General features: G+C 40.4%; 1 protein-coding gene across 1 annotated transcript; it reads left to right on the forward strand.

The window, feature by feature from the left end:
* Positions 1 to 13,893, forward strand: rec8b (REC8 meiotic recombination protein b; the record flags this gene model as incomplete). The annotated part of the gene is made up of 17 exons (XM_080050601.1): positions 1 to 56; positions 250 to 318; positions 624 to 766; positions 1,824 to 1,899; positions 2,289 to 2,406; positions 3,827 to 3,902; positions 4,604 to 4,671; positions 6,166 to 6,247; positions 6,954 to 6,999; positions 7,304 to 7,496; positions 8,169 to 8,303; positions 10,709 to 10,784; positions 11,189 to 11,374; positions 11,867 to 11,936; positions 12,428 to 12,529; positions 13,390 to 13,496; positions 13,802 to 13,893. The coding sequence occupies 17 exons, from the start codon at positions 1 to 3 to the stop codon at positions 13,891 to 13,893; spliced, it is 1,695 nt and encodes a 564-aa protein (XP_079906727.1).
* Between the last annotated feature and the right edge of the window lie 4,776 nt (positions 13,894 to 18,669).

The raw sequence follows: 18,669 nt of genomic DNA on the forward strand, positions 1-18,669 counted from the left end.
ATGTTTTACTACCCAAATGTCCTCCAGCGCCACAGTGGATGTTTTTCCACCATTTGGTGAGTTTTCTATTATTATTATTATTATTTATTTATTTTATTTTATTAATTGTCAGCTCCTTAGCGTGTACCTTCAAAGCTAAAGAGCCTGCTTGTTAACACTAAATACACCAGAAAGAAGTCTGATACATGACAGGTTAATCTGCTAGCTAAGGTTTATTTAAACATTTTATAAATGTGTTTTGTCATTCAGGTTAGCAGCCACCAGAGGTATCAGGATCACTCGCAGAGAGCTTCTCAAAGTCAATGTAGGACGAACATGGTAAGAATTTCCACAGGAAAATGGGTAATGGATAATTAAAATTAGGCCAGATAAAAGTGTGTTTAGTTCTCAATTTATATATTTATCTTTTGGTAGTAACTTTTCTAAACCATCAGCCACCTAATCTCTCTTTGCCTGTGCTGGGCCTGCCTGGGATGCATCTTCAGTATCTTTTAGCCTACTCAGTAAATTGGTTGTCTAGTTTGGTGTAAAGGTATTAACACCTGCTATATTCTAGGGCCTCTTGATTCACATGAAATATACCGTATCTTTTTTTAACAATACATTTTCTTCAATATTTGCAGTGGGGACATTTTGGACTACGTGACAGCTCAGGTTCCTCCACCGCAGGCCAACCTACCAAAGCCCCGGTTCTCTCTCTACCTGTCATCCCAGCTGCAGTATGGCGTGGTTGTTGTCTACCACCGGCAGTGTGGCTTCTTGCTCGGTATGATGGTGGTACAAGGAAGAGCAGAGAGAACAGAACGAGAAAATTAAGATCAATCATCATAACTCTCCCCCCTAAGCTACATTGTGTGCACACATTATACCCCAACTTTCTGCTAGATAAAAAAAAAAAAAAGAGACTATGAAATATATAAAACCCACATACTGTACATTCTAGTTTATTTGTTTATTCATGTGAAGTATGATAGTTAGATTCAAACAAGGGAAACATTTTCGGGCTGCTTACTTATGTAGGTTAACAAGACAAGTTGTCTCTGTCAGTTGAAAGCGCTCCTTTTGGTGTATTAAAAAAAAAAAAAAAAGTGCCATCGTCTCATATCTGCACAATGCACGTTCCCCAAATAGGTCTGTCAAGCCTGATTTAGAAGCCCGTATAGAGCTGATGAATGCATTGACATCAAACACAGCCGCACAGCCTCTATCCGTCTGGTCTTAAATTACAACCCTGACACTGATATGACATACGACATATTCACAATCATGCTGTAGTCATGGTTGATGGAAAAAATGTAATACAATAGGATGATTAGCAGGAGGAGAAGCCAAGAAAGCAGCCACTGTCTGATGTCTGAAGTGGCTCTTGGAGCAACTGCATTTTATTTCATCTGTCACTATCAAATGGAACCTCCCAAAGCTGTCATATACAATTGAGAGTGCATAATAAGACGAGGTGGAGTTTTATTACTGTCCACTTCATAATATGGCCTTTTGAATTGAGTTGCAAATATGTTTCTGTCAGTCACAGCTTGGATAACGCAATAAATTATCGATGCATTTTGATAACAAATCTCAGACAATCGTAGAACGCAAACTTACCCTTTTTGAATTTGTGTGTGGATTTCAATAAACCCAGAAAAATACCATCGAAACAATGGTGAACATTTCTTGTTGGTCATATCATATGGCCACTTTGAAAAGATAATTCATGCTGGCTATTTAAGGCCTTGTCTTGATATCTCTGCCTCTCTTTCTGAAGGAAATCACAGTGCTGCTAAGAGTTGTGTGTGAAAACTTTTAACCCATTTTATATTTTCCAGAGGAGATTCAACAGACCATTGACCGCCTGATGCGCAGTAAGAACTGCTTACGTATTGACATGGCTGAGTCTGACAGGTCTGCGCACAAACACACACACACACACACACACACAAACAATAATGACATCATGCACAGTGAAAGAGTGTTTGGGGAAGCCTGAGCTCAAAAGCATCTGGTTGAATATTTATGAGGAGGGATTGTTAGGAGGAATGGAGATTGTGAAGAGGGGAAGCTGGTGTTTTATTGAGTGAGTGATGGACAAATTGAGCTACTTTCAGGCGAATGGCTTCGTAAATGTTTAATAAGCCTTGTTGTCTAAGAGCGGTAAAGAAATGCAATATATTTATACATTCTGCTCTCTAAAGATACTGTACGTAAATCTTATTTAGTAATATTTCATAAGAAAAAGCACAATTTTTTTATTTTCGAGTAGTAAAAGTTGTGTCTCACACTTTATGTGGCAGGTTGGCTTTGGATGTGCCTGACAGCTTGTACATGATGGAGGAGGCTGAGGGAGCTCAGGACCCCTTCTTCGGTCTCATGGCTTCGCACCAGCTGCCCAGCCCCTATAAAATACACCAGGTACATTTACCATACATTCCAACTAGTATAGAATGAAAATATGCCAAACAGTCTACACACTACGCCTGTGTCTGTATTGTAGTAGCACAAACAAAGAACAACACATATCAGATGTATCTGTACATAGGCGTCATCCCAATGTAAGGTACCCAAGATTGTTAAATTGAGTATACACAACATATAAGCTTAATATAATATTTTTTTTTATTCCCGGTAAAGGGTTTTTTACTGGGAGTTTTTTCTCAGCCGAGCTAAGGGTGTAAGGGCAGGGTGTCATATTGTATCATATTGTATCAGATATCATATTGTATGAAATGTAAAGCCCACTGAGACAAATGTATTTGTGATTTTGGGCTATACAAATAAAACTGATTTGATTTGATTTGATTTGATTTATAATACATTTATATATTAAATGTTTTATTCTAAAAATTACAAACAGGAGTTTCCAGGGGAAATATGCCCACGTCTGTAGAAAAATCAATTCATGAGAAAAGACCTCTTTAGTTCTTCTCTTATTGACAAAAGAGAAGTGAATTGGTGAAAGATTAGACTTACGTAATAGTAAGTGTGTTCATCTGACCACATTCAGCACAAATGTTCAGCTGCTAAAAGCTGCTACTGAGTGTTTCCAACCACAGTCCAAATACAGAGCTAACAACTTTGTAATCGTAACACAACCACAAAGGTTAATGTGATGAAATATGATACTATTTCCACATCTTCTACAACATCCCATCGTTTTATGCAAACGGTCAAATTACTGATAAACCATCTGCTACTACAACCGAGTCAAGTGTAAATCATTCCCATTCTTAGATCGTATAAATGCCTCCATATGATCCATTGCTATCTTCGATTGAGACTTAAAGCTGGGGTGGAGGATTTGGGGAGAAAATGGCAGTTGGGATAGAGATTCAAATCCAAATACCTCAACCGCTCCACTTGTTCTCTTTGGTCCCTCCCCTATGGTCCCTCACTGACACGCTCTACACCAACAAAGTCTTGCCAAAGTGAATGGATTGTCCCAACAGCCAATAAGAACAGAGAATCGGAGCCTCGCTCTGATTGGTCAAAGTGTACAGCTCATTAACTTTGACCAATCACAAATCACATACCCCAGCTTTAAGGAAATGTATCAAGTATTAGGCTGGCCATATCACATGTCTTATGACCCATACAGTATGTACACATACAGTTCACCACATAAGTCCCCATCAAATGAAAGCAAAGCAAAGTTTTGGTACAAGGAAAGAAAACACCTTTACTGTTATTTAAATTGGTATTTTACAACCCAAACCTTATGTTTAAACCCATTTTGGTCAAGCTCAGTTCAAACTCTTTAATCATCCAAGAAAAAGTAAAGCAATCTGTTTTGGTATCCTGCATTTTATATAATATTTGTTATTTGTTTTTCTAGCCAGTGATGCTGAGTGGAAATGCAGGTTCACAGCACTCCCTGGTGCCCAGTTCCCTCACCGCACTTGACAAAGAGGGTAAACTGATATTTATTAAGATTTGAAAGACTAGCTGTGTGATTTAGCTTTAGTGCTCATTTCAAGAACAAAGATGACATAATTTCTTAATGAGGATGCCTTATTTCAAAGGCTGCATGAAACTTTGAATTACATGGGTTTTTTTGTGTTAAGGTGCCAAAATCAATTTCACTAAGAGAAGAAAGTTACTAAAACACTACATTAAATCTTATTTGGAATGTGCAGGTTCAGACCACTAGTCTACAGTCCTCTTATAGCTAAACCTTGATAGAACATTTGAAAGAGGCCTCACCTGAAATGGGAAACAATTTCTGGTGTAACTCTTAAAAAGTTTTTATGGATGCTTTTTTAATACAGATTATTCAGACTTGTAATCTTGGCAGTGGTTACAATTTGCATGATTCCATTCTATCTGTATTAAGATTAAGGTTTTATAATTGGGTCAGTTGATTAGCTCACTTTCCATAAGCGGATTTTCTTCTAGTTAAAATAGTTTTGCACGGGTCACTATTGTTCAGAAAGTTCGGAAGAAAAGCTTTGTCATCAGAAAATTAATGTTATTTTATCTGCAGCACATATTTGATTAAAACGCATCAGAAAGAGGCATAAGCAATCATTCAAGTCCCACAAACACCAATTTATCTCAGCTATATTCTCACCTCCTTGCCTGCCATCTTATTCCTCCTGGTGTGTTTATCCAGGTTTCCGGTCGCCTCCTTCGGCCATCACCCTGAGAGAGAAGGAGCAGTTGCTAATAACCAATGCTGAGGTAAACTTTTCTGCCAGTGTCCAGACAGGAAACAGCCCACTCATCATTTTGAAGTACAGCAGGCATACTGCTGAATCATTGAGCTGGGATGTGGACTGCAGGCCCAAAACAGCTTTGATGAAGGTCTTAGTCACAAGTTAGCTGCTTTGAAGTAGGCTGACTGAGTGAAAAAGAAATAGCATTAAAGCCACTGAAGTTACTATATTGTTCAATCTGTTAGTGAATTAGTGTACTTTTTTTAATTATTTTTCCTTTCTTTTTAAACAAGTTTTGTAACAGGCATGGTTTCTAACTGCATAAAGGTTCAGTGTGTAGAATGTATTACCATTATTCAGGACAGACTTGGTAGAAATGGAATATAATTTTCATAAGTATTTTAATTAGTTTATACTATAATTACTTGAAAATTAAATATTTAGATTTTTTTTTAATTACCTTAGAATTAGTGTTTTAAATCTTCAAAGGAGCAGAGCGCGCAGCCATGTTGCACCACCATGTTTTCTACAGTAGCACTACATTTTCTGACTGTACTGTGTGTACAATGCAATGGAGTAAATGGTGCGGGGGACGTAAATTCCCTAATGCCTAACTGTCCCTGAATTCACCTCTCGATTTCCACAGTGCTTAGAATAAGGCCAAGCTATATTATCTGAGTCACGAAATGCTGTTGTGTTTTACTTCAATAAGTCTTAGTATGAGCCTCCTCATTCTGTCACTTAGGGGACTGATAATGCTTCTCCTAAAGCATCATCGGCTGATAATTGGCTGGATAAGATCTGACTTAATTACATCAGCCTGCACTCACAGTTTGTTTGCAACAACATGCGGCCCATATTCTGTTATTCTCCATCCCCGCTCGTCTGCTCCTTGGGTTAATTTTTGGGTTGCATGCAATAATTAAGCAGTGTCTTTTTTAACCCTTGTGTGTATCCCTTGATATGGTTGTTTCTGTTTAGTGCCTGTTTTATATCACTTTACTTATGTTATTTATCACTCTGGTTACTAAACAGACCAAACCTTGTTGCTTCTGTGTGTTCTTTGTTCCCTTATCTTTACTATTTAAAGCCCCTCTGTAAACCCAAATCCACAAAATCGTTTTCACATTATAATTTGGGGAGTTAGTTGCATGATAGTAGGCATGCATGTGAAAAGAGTTAGGCATACTTATCGATCCAAATGAAAGACGTTGTCATTTAAGTTTGATTAACTTTACAGAAATTTGGTTAAGATGAGGCGGGCTATGCTCTGGTTCTTATGACACAATAAGTGTTCTATAAAAAACAAGGACTGTTGCCATGGAGAATGTATGAAAAGGCCAAGCCCACACTGTCCTGTCAATTGGTCTAGGCAGTAAAAAAATTGTCATATCAAATTTGATCATATTTACAAACCTGTATTTTCAATCAGATTTTTTGTAAAAGCCTATTAAAACACCCAACTTTGATATCATATATTGCTCTCCTCACTTATTGTCCCCCTCTTTCCCTCTATCAGTGTTTCATGGGGGACGACCTTCCTGAAGCCACAGCCAGAGAGATCGACTTGTTGATGGATCAACCAGACCTGTTCCGCAGAGGTGTGTGCTACTGTCCTAGACGTTTATCCTTGTGCATAAAAAAGCATTGCGTATATCTTTGTGTTTCAGCCTCTAAGCCTGCTGTTAGACTGTGGGTTTGTATTCCATTCAAGCAAACCTTCGAAGTGTCTGTTTTATCAGTCCCACAGTGTGTGTTCCTCTCTTGGAATGCGTCTGCACCACTAGTCAACCAGGTCAAATAATGTGTGCCACTTCTGTAATTGAGAGGGGGGGAAAAGCAATTTGGCCTCTGTGAGAGCTTTTACTGCCCAAAAGAAAAGGGTTATTTTCAGAAGACTGTTTCATTTCAGGAGAGAATAAAGAGATGAACCTCTTACTATGGGAAAGCGTGGCTTCCTTCACAAAAAAACTAGAGGCCTTGGGGAAAGCTGAGCATATTGATTCCCCTTTTCTCCCACTCCAAATGTCTGCCAACTTTACTTAGCAAAGGACAACATGTCAGCAGGTTGGGTTTAGTTGGGCAGAGTTTATTTTTTGATCTCAAATCTTCTGCATTATATCAGCAGTAAGAGAGCAGGAAGGGAATTTGTTAAGAGGTTTGGTACAAGCTAAACCAGTCTCTCCTTAATAATATAAATCATTTCATTTTAAATAAGCTAAGGTAAGACATCTGTTTATTTGTGTCCACGTGTTGTGCATATGTGACACCGTTTCTCTGTGCATTATGTTCATGTGTGTTCAACAGAAGTGGAGAGGACCAGGGAACTTGACGCCACGTCCTCTATTCACCAGTGAGTGTTGTAGAGAAACTTAAAACTGACAAATGGTTTTCAGTCCCCGTGCAGTTACTACACGGCTTCACAGAGAGCGCCTTCGGGGCAATGTAAACATCATAGTGACTACACCAGTCTGCTTGTGTGTACAAACATTCAACGATTGACGATAGAAGCGTCATGACCTTTAGAAAGACTTAATACTGCAGCGAGTGAATATTCTGTCCTCAGTCGCTCAAAATGGTGACAGATAAATACATTTGGTGTGAGTTGAAACATGTGTGTACTGTGAGCCTGTGTGTGTGTGTGCTACTGTTTCCAGGCTGAGGGAGACCGTGCTGGGCGCAGAGCGGGACAGCATTTGGCTGCTGGAGGAAGAGTCTGGTCAGCCTGTGGAGGTTCCTATGGGAGCTGTTGGCCTAGAGATGACCCCACCACATGTTGCCATGCCGACACCACCCTCTGGGACGTCTGGGAAAACCGGAGGCATTGCCACAGAAAGTCACTACGACGAGGTGAGACATACAGTAGGTGATGCTGTCTATGAACTCACTTGTTTCTGTTGTAACTCCAAACTGTGCTCGTGGTGTAGTGGTTAGAGCGCCCCCCATAGAGGCTCAGTACTCAGAAGCAGCAGACGTTGTCTTTCTCTGAATGTCATTCCCCTCTCTGCCCCATTTCCTCTCTGTCTCTCCACAACTGTCTAATAGAGCATTAAAGTGCCAAAAATAATCTTTAAAAAAAGAAAAAGTTGCTGTATAAACAGCCCCTCAATATCAGCATCTGCCCATATCGGTCGACCACTACTTATTCCTACTAATTGCTGTACTTACAAAAAGTTATTTAAAGCATAGATGCCACAAAATATGTTTTGGAGACAACTTGTCATCACCAGAAGCATATATTTTTCTAAATCTTAAGCCTAGATAAAATACACTACTTACTACTACTAACCACGTTTCTTTGCATCCATTATAATTCATCTTTATTTACCTGCTGTCCAGATGGTGACATATAGGAAACATTGACTTGACAGTGACCAAGCATTTGCTGTTGTGACCGTCTCCATCGTACTTTGATTTGCATTCCACAGAGTGACTCATGAGCAGCTTGTTTTGTTTTGGAACAAAGTCATGGAAAGCACGTGCGGGCGTGTCATCACTGTGTGTCTCTCACTCTGCCTTCAGGGGGTTGTTGTGCCTGTCAGGAAGCCCGGGAAAGGACGCAGGCGTCAGCTGGTCTTTGCAGACCAAGAGGTCCAGATATCTGACAGAGCATTGAAGGAACAGATCGGGAACCCGCTGGCCGAGACTCAGGACCTGGTATACAAACACACTGAGCCTGTTTCACTCAGACATACAATGTGTTCAAGTGAATCCGACCGCTTATGCAATACTCACATTATTCAAATATTCACATCATTTAAAGTCACTACGAGTAACATTGCACGTTGGCGTCCCCTTTGGACAAAAGCGGTAGTATTTTTACGACGCCCGCTGTCGCAAAGCTGTTTTCTAGCTCGTGCCAGGCATGCGAGTGTGAACTGAGAAGGGCGCAATATAGTGCATGTCCGTGTGTTGAAAGTGTGAGGACTCTTTTCGGCTCTGTGAGAGTGGTTTTGACACTGCATCAACTAATGCCAGTCAGTGCTACACACACCTGATTGCAATGAGTTGATGCAGCAGTGTCACCTAAATACTCTCTTTCACGGAGCTGAAAGATTACGTGTCCTCACAGAAAGCGAATGAACGAGAGACGGCAGTTAGTATGGGTCACGATGAGGTAATGTGTTTGTGTTGTTGATGTAAATAATGACTATTTCAGATAATGGTTATCTGATGATGCTGAAGCAAAGCAAACTTTGTGTTAGTACCAACCGCTCATTCATTTAGGAGTAAACACTGCAGTCTAGTTTCGCTCTCGTGAAATTGTCACCTGTCTTCTTCAATGTGTATATGGATGATCTTTCTAAGAAGCTTAACGGATGTAAGACTGGTTGTATGGTGGGAGACAGTCTTATAAACCACCTCATTTACGCTGATGATTTGGTCATCATGTCTCCATATAGTGCTGGGCTACAGCAACTGCTTAAAGTGTGCTCTAGCTACGGAGTTCAATATGACATCAAGTTCAATCCTAAGAAGAGCGTTATTATGATTGCTAAAACTAAGGAGGATCAAAAGAAAACGTTTCCTTCATTCTTACTGTCTGACCGTACTCTAGAGGTGGTTAAGAAGGTACGGTATTTAGGTCACATCATCACTGATGATCTATGTGATGATGATGATGTCCAGCGCCAGTGCTGTAAGCTTTATGCACAGGCCAATATGTTGGCACGCAAATTTCATATGTGCACTGATGATGTTAAAGTTAGTCTCCTCAGAGCCTACTGTACTCCATTTTACACAGCTCACCTCTGGTGTAAATATAGAACAGCAAAACTGAAAAAGTTACTGGTAGCGTATAACGATGCGTTTAGGATCCTCCTTAAGCTTCCTAGATGGACAAGTGCTAGCTCTTTGTTTGTGACTAGTAATGTCCCCACCTTTCATGCTGTGTTGAGGAATTTAATGTATAAATTTATGTGTCGACTTTTAGAGTCAAAAAACAAACTAATAATTGCACTCACTGACACTAAACAGAGTGATACAAGGTTCTCCTCTGGGTTGTGGAAACATTGGAATCGATGCTTGTATGTATTTTAATTTTAATTTGTGTTGTCATGTATTTGTATTGTCTTTTTATATGGAACTTTGAGTCCGGAATAAAGTATTCATTCATATACACGTTGCTTGGCAATGCCCTCGTCCCGCCCGTAGACTATATCACTCACCCTTTTAGCTTTTCTTCATTGCATTCTCTTTTTTTTCTTTGATGGTTCAGCCCCGTTATCAGTCATTATGACGACAAATAACTGTCTCAAACACGGTTCCCGCTCCCCTTCCCCCACCTGGAGGGATAGGCTTCTCAAATCGCGTTGCTGCGCCACACTGAAATCGGCGACCAATACGGATATGTGATCATAGAGCCTGCACGAGCGAACCGAAAATCGGACTGGGTGTGCGACCAGACCAAAAGCAGTAATAAAAACTATTTAAAAACGTCTTTCTTTGCACTGATGGTCTCGTTTGTTGTTAAAGGTAATTTATGATTATCAGAGGAAACATGAGGCTGTTTAAAAGATATTTAAATGTTACTCGTAGCCGCTTTAAAGTGAAAAAAAAGTTAATCTGCATCAAATTGTTAGCTCTTCTGACTGAACAGTTTCTGGAGTTAGATTAGCTTTTTTCTCCCATCTCACACACACACACATTAAAACCTCCCTTTCTCTGCCTCTCTAACGCACTTAACAGACACTAGCACACCACACCAAAAAGCTGTATAAACTGTATGCACACACTATACACTCTTCCAAACCCTAATGCTGACCAATTGAATTTCAAGTCTTTGCCATTCTGTAATTTTAAGTCTTGCCATCAAAGTGTCTATTCACCAGGGTGTCAGTTAATTAATCTTCAGCTCTCCAGTTCTCTTCCTACTCTCTAAGCCCACTGGGAAAGTGGTCATTGATTTTATTTCCTTCCTTCTATCTTTCTTTCCTTCTAACTTGCTGTAATTTCCTTTGAGACACTTCCATTGGTCTCTTTCTATCCAGTCTCAAATCTGAAAAAAAGCACAGATCCCATTTTAAACTGTACCATTAAGCTAATATTTTGTTTCCTCTCAGTCTGAAGTGTTGCTGGACGTGCCCAGCCTGACTAAGCTTTCCACTCCTGCTCAGCTCTTCGGCGCCCCTTGTGGATGTTAGTGCTAAGTACTACACTCTACGCCTGTCTGTAAAAAAGCCAATACTATTGACTGGTCACTAACAATTATTTCTCTGCTTTTTACTCAAATAATGAAAATCCAAACATACATACGGATAATAAAGTATTCTTGAAGAAGAAGAGAAGGAAAGCAATGTCTCAATGACTCATGCCTCTCGCAGAAAAAGTCAACCTGCAACCTTCTAGATTATTTTAGGAGAATAGAGAATAAATCACAATAGACTTTGTCAATGTTTTCAATTCAGCAACAACCTTGTAGAGCCTGTAATTATATTAGTAGATTGATCACAGCACTTTACAGCAGCCTGTGAGTTGCAGAAACTTTTACCTTCAGACAGTTCTCTCTTCACACACTTTGCCCCCCCCCCCCCTCTCCACAGCCCTCCACCACGCTGACCTGCAGTCACTATGGAAACAGTGCGCCTCTCTCACCGTCCTGGCTGGACATGGGGAGACACAGAGAGAGGAGGGAGAAGAGGAAGAGGAGGCCAGAGGCTCGTCAGGCCAGGACAGAGAACTCCTGAGGACAGACGGGAAGAGGAGGCCACCCAGCACCAGGGAGGTGGGTCTGTGACAAGAGGAAGCCTTTTTAAATGGACCAGTGATCTTTAATGGCTTGTTTTTATTGTCATCTCTACTCCTGGTACTGTACAAGTAAGTAAATCAATTCTGACCAAACTCCAGTTCCACACCATGCTAACAGTCGGAAGGAGCCTTTGTGGAAAAACTGGCTGTAATAAGAAAGGTTAATCCATGAGGCAGCTAGCTAGCCTGCAGTCGGGCATGCCAGCTGAGTGTTCAGTTCACTGGTGAGACAAATGAGGTTATAAACCTTGTTTCTATTTTCAAAATCTGCCTCTCTCTCTCTCTCTCTCTCTCTCTCTCTCTCTCTCTCTCTGTGTCAGATATCCAGTGACTCAGGACTCCAGCCTGCAGAAGGCTCATGTAAGAATTCTTCCTCACACCTCTTACATTAGTTTTTAAGCACAATAAAAAAACATAATTAACTTAAGGCTGCTATTCATTCCTTGTTTCTTTATGTTTGTGTGTTTAAACAGCTGTGTCAGATGCGATCCTGGACAAAGAGGAGAGATCGGTGGGCGATATGATCACGCCCGTCAGCAGATGGTGAGTCTCAGCTGTATAGACAGAGATGCAGAGCTAGATCAATCAATCAATCAATAACCTTTATTTTCACTCAAAAGACACTGAGGTTTCCCTCATTTACAGTGATGACCAGCATACACAATAAACACAATCACAAGGATAACATTTATGAGCAGAGAAAACAGAAATGAAATAGGATAAAAATTCATATATATTCATTTAAATAAAGTATATAAAATGCAATAAAAAGAGCAAGAATAAAATAAGATGAAATGACTAATGAATTCAGCTAAAACAGTTACAGATAAATCATAGATTTAAATAAACCATAAGTAGGAAGAGCAGTCATTGTTCTGCAGAGCATTCCATGAATTAGGGGCACTACATGAAAAGGCAGTCATTCCTAGGCTATATAGATAGATAGACAGATAAGGTTATAGATAGATAGACAGATAAGATTAAAGTAGACAGGTTTAAAACATTTATACATCACTGTCTGTCTGTGTGTGAAGGTCTCCGCAAGAGGAGGCCCAGCTCCAAATGGATCCCATAGCAGAAGAGAACATCGAGATGCCCCAGGCTCAGACTGACACAGAGAGCAGGGACATGCTCAGGTACGTCAAACACTATACACACACACACACACACTCTTGACTTATTTTGATCAAATATTTGTGTCTTCCTGCCTCCTGAGTTAGTTTTATCATATTAATGCTACAAACCTCCAGTTCCACTTCATTTCACTGCTACTTCTCTCTAGAGTCCAACATGTTGCCATCATGAGCGTCTATTTGAAAAAAGGCAGACTGTGGCCATGTGTAGTGGTCATGTGTTCACTGTGTCTATATTCCCTTCCACTGCTGCTGCACATCTCCTTCATGCATAACACTGTTGTACTGTGCTCTCATTTGCATATGTGTGCGAGGGAAACTTCCTGGTTACTTACACCAAACACTGTCAATTAATATGCACACATTGTAATGTTTACTCAAACAGGGCCTAAGACTTTCAACCCTTATGAAATGTGTAAAAGATGAAGCCACATTATACAGTTCATATAGTTATTTTGTCTTTCATGGCATTTTGGTTTGGGAAATGACTTATTGTCCCACATCCTATCTTTTTTGGAATTCATAATAAAATAGGGCCAGCCCAGTACACATCCGGAATGGAGCAATGTTTCAGTGAGGAGTTTTTAACTTGAGTTTGACATTTTGCCTTGAATAATTTGTGTGAATCTAAACAGGAGTAGCATTTAAAGCAGTAGTGATGGTTCCATAATCACAAGTTTCACTGGAAAGTTATTATATCCCTTTGTGTAGGCTTTCGGAAAGAAATCTGAATAAATGTTCAATTTCAGTATATCATGGCATGGCTATTACTATTACTTATTGGAAGTAAATATTGGAAACTTGACGACATACCAGTCGTTCAGGTTGAATCAAGTGATATCATGCTCTACTTTCTTTTTCAGCTGGATCTCCTCTAGCCTGCAGAGGTTTGGAAAAGTCACCTTCGACTCACTAGTGCCCCCAGAGGCCGACCGCACCACTGCAGCTCACACTCTCTACAAACTGCTGGGTGAGGAAATCAAAAGCAGTGGCTGACCCCATACATTCCTGTTCTTCATTGAATATCATTGATTTCATGATAGCGATAGAGACCTTATGAATAAGTATTAAAATATCTGAGACGACAGACCTTTACAAAATCAATCGAGACATTGAGGGGGAGTACAAAAACATTTAGCAAATATGAGATGCTTACTTATGCTATTCCCCCCTACTATTATTAGTTTTAGTCATGTTTGTTCGTTGAGGTCCACAGTACCATCTAGTGAAACAATGGAATGGTATTAATAATCAGTGGGTTTTTTTCTTCCTCAGAGCTGCTCTCTGCTGGACAGGTGACAGTACGACAGATTGAGCCCTACAGTAACATCACCATAATGGCTGCAGCGGTCACGATTACCGCCTGAACATACACACAGTTACACTGTTAATAATAATTTTTTATTGATGAACATAATGGATAAATTTGATCCTGCAACTCTTTTAGTAACACAAGATCATCAAATGTCACTCATAAACACACAGGATAAATGTTTTTATCTGAATCTATAAATTACTCAGAAGTCTGAAACATTACACAGTATTATTGTACGAAGTGTTTTTAAAGCATGTTTACAAAATGTTCTAAGCATTTTTTATCTGGTTCTAATTTGTTCATATAGTTGTATATTTAATATTTATAACTGTTGAGTTTTCATGTTATTTCACATACTTTTATTGAGGTTTCAAACATGTGGCCCTAGATTTGTTATACAGTTTGTATCACTGGCTTTTTATCTTTTGTACTGATTTTATAATAATATTTTTATACGTTGTATATCTAATGTGTGAATTTTTATCTATTTAAATTATTGTAACTTAAACATTTTAATAAAACAAATACAAATAAAAGCTGTATTCCTGTATTACTTTCTAAGAAAATTACTTATGTTGTATCTATTCAAATGACCTGTCAACGACAATTACAGTTATCCTTGAACAGGTCATTTGAATAGAATAGAATAGATGTCTGTAGGATAACTGTAGACATATCAAGACCTGTTTAGGTCTTAGCAACTGTGAATACAATCAAAATCCTGTATTTTTTTTAGATACATTTCAACATAATGATACTGAACATGAAACGGGTAGTTGGTTGTTCTTGACATAAAATCATCAGAAGAAAAAAAACAGCTGCCAAAATGTATTTCAAATATTCTCTTTCAAGCCTATGGTGCAGCACATTTCAATGTGTCACTAGTGATGTACTCAGTACATCAGCACTTTCCTACCTCCAACAGGACCACATTATGCCTCGCTGGCAGAAAACCTCTGTATGATCTCATGCCTCAGTAACCTCCATTAGGAGTGTTGGCTTGGTAAACGAACAGGGGACTGCAGTGTGTGTGTGTGTGTGTACTTGTACAACTATTTTTGAGAGAAACAATTTGAGTTTTAGACCTAAGTAAGGAATGAGGACACTTGGTTCTCACTTTGGGATAGGCCTTTAAAGGGCTTCTTTGAGGGTAAAGACTAGGTTTTAGGTTCAAGTTAGAATAAAGTTTAGGTTAGGCAATTAGTTTTGATGGTTAGGGTAAGGGGCTATGGGATGCATTATGTCAATGAGTGTCCTCACAAGTACAGCCATACTAGTGGGTGTGTGTGTGTGTGTGTGCGCACATGCATATGGCTCAGACCCTATCCATGTGGCATCTGGTTGTGAGAGAGGCCAGAGCTGAGGTCAGTGGTGCAGTCATAGAGCAGAAATCTTAATTCACGTCAACCTAGTGGAATGGTAATTTTGTTGATACTACTTGCGATACATTCAGGTCACGGTGCTGTGCGTGTGCCAGGAAATATATTTTCCACCGACGCGTAATGATTTGATGCAAAAATACAGCATCTAAAACAGACTACTTAGTACTTTTCATGTTGTGTTCTCCAGCTGTTAACTCTACTGCAATTGCATAACTGCAGTGCAAAATGGAAGAATGTCCTCCGTGTGTTTACAAACACTGCTGGGAAAACAGGGCCAAAGGCAGATTAGTGAGGGAGAAGAAATGTGCCTATGTTAATGAACATGAGGCAGGTTATTATTACTTTTTTAGTTATTATATAAAGAGATAGAACCTGTCAACATTGTAGCTATTACATTTGCAATAAGAGATTGTGTTGGTTTCATCTTGGGGGCAGTGAAGACAAGCTGAGACATGATGCAAGATTAGCATCTTTACATTCCAACTGTAGAATGTAAGTCTTTGTAGCTCTGGTTTGTGGTGGATACATTTGTCTCTTTAGCTGCTTAATACTCAACTATGTCCCCCAATTACAGTTTCTGGCTGTCTGGCTGTAGTTTGGTGTTGGTGGATAGGATCCATTGAGTTTTTAAGAGTTTTTTCCATCCAGGCCGAACACCAAAACAATGAGCTTAAGGTTTGCTTTAAAGCTGGGTCAACCCTCCGTTTGGCTCTATACATTCCCCGGCCTTAACATCATCTGTATTCCTCCACAATGCTGACGTAAGGCTGGTGTCTGTGTGAGGGATTCATTGTGGCTGACCATGGAATGTGACATGCCAAGTCCAGAGTGCTGGTTTGGTGGGGAAGAGATCCCTGCTTAACCAAACACACACACACAAGATATTTGCGCCCCCTTGTATGTTTAGAACATGAACACATTTTTCGAAAGGTGAAAATGTGACACTGCGCTGTGAACGGCCAGTATATCATCCCATGTATCTGTTCTGTCAGTATCTGAAATGAGAGCAGGGAGACGAATGTCGAGTGATGGAGTTGATCATCTCATTTCGCAGTCATAAATCTGTCATCCACAATGAACATCGAGTGACCTCTCGCCATTTGGTTGTGCAACCAAATTGATAGATTAGAATACGTCAGCATCAAGTACTCACTTCTCCATTATTTCCTTACAGGCCGGAAATACTTTAGGCCACAAACACTACGTTATCTGTTTACAGTGGAAGTATGCTCTGACTTCATCCAGACCTGGCAGCACAAATATCACCATCCGTCCATCACCCCCATGACAGTCCAATAAGCCTAACACCTGAGTGACACATAACACACATTCACAGCGGCTGCTTATATCAGCCAGGAGTGCAGATTGGAAGTCCAGATGCATCACAGACACACACTTTCCAGAGGCCTTTGTCATCAGAAGCTCTGAATCATCAGCCACGAGAGGAGGAGAACAAAACAGACAGTATTTGATACTCAAGAACTGCTGGAGACAAAAAAGGCGCAGATACCAAGCATCAGAGATAGGGCTAACAGGGCGAGGGATACAGCACACTTCTTTTCTTTTTTTGAGATACCCATCAGACAGTCAAGCTGGCAACTGACGACACAACAACGATGGTTGAGGAGGGAGAGGCCAATGCAGAGCAGGCCAACGGAGGACAAGACGGGCCGGCAGGCACGGAGGAGTCCCTGGGGCCTTGTGGCAAGCTTGTGCGCGTTGAACTAGAGTGGGATATCCCCATGGCAGTGGAACTGCCCATCCAGATGCCAGCTGACCCAGCACAACAGCAGTTCCCATTCCTGGACACAACGCTGGCGGACCTGGGCATCCAAGAGTGAGTCTGCTTGAAGGGATCCTAAAGAGGGTTAGGGGGTCTTAAATGCAGCTCCATGTAGATCTGTTTACAAGCTTGTGCTTGCATGTTTAACTTTACTATAGATGATTACAATACGGAGATCCACAGGGTTCCGTTCATGGGCCATTGCTATTCTCCATTTATAGACTCATAAGTCATAACCAGGTCCAACAGGAGAGAACACATAACACTGCTTTTGAATTAACTTCATTGGCTCCCAGTCTGTTTGAGAGTAGATTTAAAAAATGTAATGATCACTTTTAAGCCTCGTATGGGGATACGCTGTATTATTTTAAAACTCACTATTTTAGTCTTGATTTTTATAGATTTAACTATTTGTTTGTTTATTAGCTTTAATTTTGTTCATTTTGTCTTAATATATTAACTGTTTGCTAATTGTCTTTTAAATGAATGTAAAGCACTTTGTGACTAGCACTTTATAAATAAAGGTATTATCATTATGTGTGTCCAGGTCGGAGGTGAAGGAGAGGGTGGTGTGGGTGGACACCAAGAAGACTCAGGTGAAAAACAAAGCAGGGAAGCTGAAGGAGAAAGAGATCACCATCTTAGAGGTGTGTTCTTTAAAGATGACTGGATCTCCACTGATGCAGATGAAAGGATATCTGAGGCAAGGTGATCAAAGATACCATTACTATTTTGTTTCCTCTCGCAGGTGAGAGTGAAAGCCCAGAAGCCCGGAGAGAAACAGCTCCAGGAGGTCCTGTACAGCACCGAGGCCCACACCGACCGCTCCTTCTGCCGCACAGGGATGAACATCCTGCCCTGGAAACAAAGATACACAGGTCTGGGAGAAGTATAAAGAAATTCCATCAGTCCATTGTAGTGCTGCAATTATACACCTGTGATGTTATGTGTAGTGGTTCCCACCAGCACTCATGGTTTCCACTCATATTATCCGTGTAGCCGTCAGCTCATATTATAATGGAGGATTTATTTCTGTCATGGCGCAGTCTGCAGCGATCTCTCAGATAACGGGTGAAACTGTCAGACTGATGTAGATCACAGTGGTGTGCCAGATCCTCGGGCACCGCAATGAGATCACCGTAAACATTGCATCAGTGACCAGATAAAACCTTGGACCCCAACACTAACATGCGTTTGTGAAAATCTGTTTGAAGTGTTGTCTTTAATCTAGAAGTGCTAGAACGACAGGTTTCTTTACAGATGAGCCTGGTGGTTGTGTGACATAGCAAGAATAAGATGACACCCAATGTCATAACAGGAATAGACACTGTTCCGATTCTACTCATAGACCTAAGTGTAACTTCTCAGTTGTGTTGTGTGTACACCTCAGAGCGTTTCCATAGCTGCTACACCATTGGTGCGGTATTTTCCCCCTTCATCATTAACACATATATATTTGTGTATATCTAATGTGTGTGTCTCTCTGCCTGTGTCAGTAGAGGATGGCCTGGCCCCGGTGGAGATGACTATGGCCCTGGCAAATGAGCAGCCTGATCTGACTGAGGATCAGGGACAACGGGAGATCTGAAGAGCAGCAAAGAGTCACCATCGCTAGTCCACCGCAAAGATCTTTGACTCCAAGACGCAACCATTTACTTAGAGG

This window comes from Ammodytes marinus (assembly GCF_949987685.1).
Source record: "Ammodytes marinus genome assembly, chromosome: 21".
NCBI lineage: Eukaryota > Metazoa > Chordata > Actinopteri > Uranoscopiformes > Ammodytidae > Ammodytes > Ammodytes marinus.